Raw genomic sequence first — 5,220 nt, 5'->3', positions numbered from 1 at the left:
CTTAAACAAAGTGTTGTTTTTGATTAATAGATTTTTGCACTTTATTTTATTGTATTTCAATCCAATTATATTTTAAAAATATTTCAGTTGAGTGGATGATAGAAAATTGCTATTATTGTTTTTTTCTTTGAAGTAAATTTAGCCCACTTTTGCTAAAATAGAAAATATAGGCCACTGATGGTGCCTTGAATACCGGTTTCTTTCATTTAATGTTCATGTTATGGGGATTTTTATATAAAGGAAATTTGTCTTTTGTGTCTGTTGAAAATTAAAGATTACTGACAGAGCCATAAGAAAATATTGCTTTATTTATCTGATCATATTGGAATATATTTGTTAGGTTTTCAGTAGGTTCAATTAGGTTCACTAGACTATATGAGTCATTTAAAAAAATTTCAATGAACATTCGAACAGTCCGGCCCTCGGCTTGTAGCTAAAATTTTTATTTGGCCCTCCGTCCATTTGACTTTGACACCCCTGGCCTAATGCATACAAAACGGAGGAATACTTTCGTTCCAGGGGTGAAAGCTGGTCCTAAATAGCCAACGTTGTTAGCAGGAACAGGCCTGAAGATATGAAAAATACAATTCCATTGACAATTAATGATAATTACAAAGAAGGCCATATTCTGCTCATATGACCTACTTCTGCGCTGTAGGTCACATTGACATTCTGTTAAATGGAGACGCGCGCGCTTCCGGCTCTTCAAAACGCATCATAGGCTACAGGTCAGGCTATGAAGCAAATCCTCACCACACCACCACAATGTTAAAAAGTCTTCAAAGTCGCATGCATACCAGCAACAATGTCACCCTCTCGCTCTCGCTGTTAATGTGTGAATTTTTATGGCCTAATTGCCAGGCCTAACCTCTTAAATCACATTTATCATAACAATAAGACCTATATTGAATTATGAAGATACATTAAAAAGCTAAACTAAGCTAGCCTACCCATGTGTTAATTGCACACGGTATCATGGTGCCCTCCCTAAACTGCGATAAAACTTTGGCCTAAAGAATAAATAGTGCATAAATAATGATAAATAGCTGTGATGTTGTGATGTTATTAAATAGCAGAATTATTAGTATTATCTAACACCACTGTATAACTGGAAAATGACTTGAATTTGCCCTTTAAATGTCCCGAAGTGTTCTATTACACTTTATTTAATAGACATGGCTAAGATTCGAACCTTAACCTAGGATATTTATTTAGCCTAGCCAATCTGTTCGACCGTCTGCATATCCATCACCCCCAAATTCTCGCGATATATAGCCCAGATATATTATGCGGGATGGGGGCGCTTCGTCCACTTGGAGGGGCGTTGGGTTTCTTTGAGGGTGTCTTGGTGAGGACTGTCTGGAACTTTTACGGTCTGACCTCTACTCCACGAGGAGGAACTTGAAAACATGTCGGACGCGGTGGTTAGCTTCATTAAGGACTTTTTGGCTGGTGGCATTGCTGCTGCCATCTCCAAGACAGCTGTAGCTCCAATTGAGAGAGTGAAGTTGTTGCTCCAGGTAAGACTGAGTGAGAATAATTGTTTTCCAGTCTCTGTCATAAAGTTAATATATTATTGGTTATCCATTGAGTAAGATTGTAATACAATTAAATTAATTTGGCAAATGGTTTTCATTCAGAAAGACATGCGAAAAGCGCATTGGAGACGTTTCTTACGCACATGACTTGTCGCTGTCCAAGGTGGTATTGAGTTTTCTAATTGGATTCGATAGGACTCAGGATTTGGCCTTTCATTCAGAACAGAAACCGAATCATATGAATTTCAGGTCATAAAATAAAAATGACTATTTTGAATAACAAAAAGTTAATTTATTTGATGCGTTCTTATATTTTAATGTTGATTTCAAGTACACGTAATGCTTTGTTTCGATTAATAGGATGATAATGAATTATTCCATAATGTCGATAATCATTTGGATATAAGAGCGGCGATATTTGGTTTAGGCCTAGGCTACAGCTAAATTTATCCAGACGCATGCAACCCAATACACTCAGACTGTGCTCAAGTGACATGAAGCTTTGGCCAGTATACAACAGCGCTGAGAATAGCTCATTATAACAAAAATTGCACACATGCATTCCTACAAACCCGTGAGCATCATTGAATTAAAGTGAATTAGGAATTTTCCCAACAAAAAACTCAATATTGTTACGCTCTTGCTATAAGCATACCACCCTGCATACCACTGCTGCCTTGCTTCTGAAGCTAAGCAGAGTTGGTCCTGGTCAGTTCCTGGATGGGAGACCAGATCTTGCTGGAAGTGGTGTTCTGAGGGCCAGTAGGAGGCACTCTTTCCTCTGGTCGAAAAAAAATATCCCAACGCCCCAGGGCAGTGATTGGGGACACTGCCCTGTGTAGGGTGCCGTCTTTCAGATGGGACGTTAAACGGGTTTCCTGACTCTCTGAGGTCATTAAAGATCCCATGGCACTTATTGTAAGAGTAGGGGTGTTAACCCCGGTGTCCTGGCTAAATTCCCAATCTGGCCCTCAAACTATCACGGTCACCTAATAATCCCCAGTTTACAATTGGCTCATTCATCCCCCTCCTCTCCCCTGTAACTTTTCCCCAGGTCGTTGCTGCAAATGAGAACTTGTTCTCAGTTAACTTACCTGGTAGAATAATGGATAAATAAATACAAATAAGTAAAAAATATAAACTTCAGTTGCGTAATACAAAGTAGGCCTAAATTACAATGATAAAATCCAATTGACATGTTGTTTTTTTGCATACTGAATTGAGGCTAAATTGAAAAATTAATTGTCTTCTGTTGTTCTGCTCTACAGGTCCAACATGCCAGCCAACAAATCACAAAGGAAATGCAGTACAAAGGCATCATGGACTGCGTCAGGAGGATTCCCAAAGAGCAAGGCTTTATCTCCTTCTGGAGAGGCAACCTGGCCAATGTGATTCGTTACTTCCCCACCCAAGCCCTCAACTTCGCTTTCAAGGACAAGTACAAGAAGATCTTCCTTGGAGGAGTGGACCAGAAGACACAGTTCTGGCGTTGGTTCGCCGGGAACCTGGCATCCGGTGGCGCGGCCGGTGCCACCTCTCTTTGCTTCGTTTACCCACTTGACTTCGCCAGGACCAGGCTCGCGGCCGACATCGGAAAAAGTGGAGCTGAGAGAGAGTTCAGCGGTCTTGGCAGCTGTCTCAGCAAAATCTACAAAGCCGACGGTATCAAGGGCCTGTACCAGGGATTCAACGTGTCTGTCCAGGGCATCATCATCTACAGAGCTGCTTACTTCGGAGTCTATGACACAGCCAAGGGTGAGGAGCATGAGCTAAAGTCAAATCATACATATAAGTAGCTGTTTGCAATTGGACGTTGTTTAAAGTATTGTATTTTACAAAAAATAGGCTCAGAATCCCAATTATGTTGCTCTGCGTCATCGTCTAGGTATGCTGCCCGATCCCAAGAACACGCACATCTTCATCAGCTGGATGATTGCCCAGAGCGTCACCGCAGTTGCCGGTATTATTTCATACCCATTTGACACCGTCAGACGTCGTATGATGATGCAGTCTGGACGTAAATCAGGTGAGCTAGTTGTAGGCCTACTCGTTGAATCATATCAATGAATGACCGTCATAGTAAATAAGAATATGTTCTTAACTGACTTGCCTAGTAAAATAAAGGTCACGGCACATTACGCATGGCAATTGTCATTGAATTGCCTACAGTAGGCCTATATTTCACATTTTAATGATCAATGTGTCGATTTCAATAGCGGACATCATGTACACTGGCACAATCGACTGCTGGAAGAAGATCGCCAAGAATGAGGGAGGCAAAGCCTTCTTCAAGGGGGCCTGGTCCAACGTGATCCGAGGCATGGGCGGCGCCTTCGTCTTGGTGCTCTACGACGAGATCAAGAAGTACACATAAACATTCACAACTCCATAGGAAACCCTTCACCACATGTCTTAATTGGATCATATAATGATAACAGCTTGGGTGAATTATCGGGGGTATATGTGTATTCTATTGAGCCAGCCCAGGAGTTGGTTGCTAGTTATCCTTCTCGCCAGTGTATTTGGTCATGTGAGGAACGCACCGACTCTGAAAGCTGTATATATCTTACCCAAGATGTACAGATAAACGCACATCCAGGCCTGCCAGTTGACTGTCAAACTGGTCCAGAAAAGGGATTTTTCCATTTAATTACATGCCTACTGCAAACAAAGATTCATCCACTCACCTCAGTTCTTTCTTTCTCTCATAGTAAGTCAAATGAATGTACTCTTCACAGCAGCTGCTGTCTTCCAAGGGCCTTATGTTCCTGTGTTGTGTCATATCTCATGTCCCACAATAAACATTATTTAACTTATTTTAATAAAGATGAAAATACTTACTAAGCACTCTGCTTTGGTGCATTCCTTTGTCATTCATATTTCATATATGTTTTATTGAAATATTATATACAATATATAACATAATATACAGTATAACATAATACATCAAAACATTTAGGCAGGGTTACTAGTTCCATGGTCTGACTTGGGGACTTAGGGTTAGAAATATCATCCATCCCATTTTCTTGGGTTGGCTATAGACATCATTCTATTGGGAGCCAGGCTAGATGGGAATCATATAGCCCAGTGCCTCATCAGCTGACATGCTTCATATTATTTGCTATGTACATAACAGATACAAATCTAATATTACTCCAATTTTCTCAAACATTAGGTTTTACTAGGCTATACATACACATTACTATAAATTACATAAAAAATACAAAAAAGGCCAACAAACTTGGTGTTTGCAATACCACTACCAACATACAAATGTATTACTTTTCCTGTGCCAATCCTCAAAAAACAATTTATTTGAGTAAGCTTATAGTACTAATTAATTACAACTAGTGGTTAATATTTTCCTTGTTTTTTCCCTCTGTTGATGACTTATAGTGCTGGGTCAGGACTTCTGACCATGACACAGCCAATCACTGGTCTATTTCCCCTGCCACTGTTGTAGCCATCGTGTGTGTGTGCGCGTGTGACATTATGTCATTGTGGGTGATAATTATTCCTGTCCACAACATGCCAGATTTGCTGCCCGTTAAGTGTGTCTGCATTGGCAGTCTTTGTTGCCACGTGGATGGTATGCAGCTAACTGGCCTACAAAAGACAGCTGCCACAAGTGTAAAAGTCCTGTGGACATTGTTTGAGCTCATTTGACCACGGACAGACATGA

At 40.5% G+C, this 5,220-nt stretch overlaps 1 protein-coding gene across 1 annotated transcript; it reads left to right on the top strand.

Moving 5' to 3' along the window:
- Window positions 1–1,301: 1,301 nt before the first annotated feature.
- slc25a4 (solute carrier family 25 member 4) lies at window positions 1,302–4,385 on the top strand. Its single transcript, XM_046327755.1, has 4 exons — window positions 1,302–1,520; window positions 2,807–3,293; window positions 3,424–3,564; window positions 3,755–4,385. Exons 1-4 carry the CDS (start codon window positions 1,410–1,412, stop codon window positions 3,910–3,912), a joined length of 897 nt encoding a protein of 298 aa, XP_046183711.1. The 5' UTR covers window positions 1,302–1,409; the 3' UTR covers window positions 3,913–4,385.
- Window positions 4,386–5,220: the final 835 nt, after the last annotated feature.

The sequence above is a fragment of the Oncorhynchus gorbuscha genome, linkage group LG24, assembly GCF_021184085.1.
Source record: "Oncorhynchus gorbuscha isolate QuinsamMale2020 ecotype Even-year linkage group LG24, OgorEven_v1.0, whole genome shotgun sequence".
Classification (NCBI taxonomy): domain Eukaryota; kingdom Metazoa; phylum Chordata; class Actinopteri; order Salmoniformes; family Salmonidae; genus Oncorhynchus; species Oncorhynchus gorbuscha.
Note: the sequence above shows the minus strand (reverse complement) of the source record. Positions and strands in the feature narration are given on the sequence as shown.

What these genes read in the sequence shown, in the direction of transcription:
- slc25a4 (XM_046327755.1), top strand. Translation starts at nt 1,410, where the DNA reads ATGTCGGACGCGGTGGTTAGCTTCATTAAGGACTTTTTGGCTGGTGGC. An exon ending in GAGTGAAGTTGTTGCTCCAG is followed by an intron (nt 1,521 to 2,806) that starts GTAAGACTGAGT and finishes TCTGCTCTACAG; the next exon opens with GTCCAACATGCCAGCCAACA. An exon ending in GCAGTCTGGACGTAAATCAG is followed by an intron (nt 3,565 to 3,754) that starts GTGAGCTAGTTG and finishes CGATTTCAATAG; the next exon opens with CGGACATCATGTACACTGGC.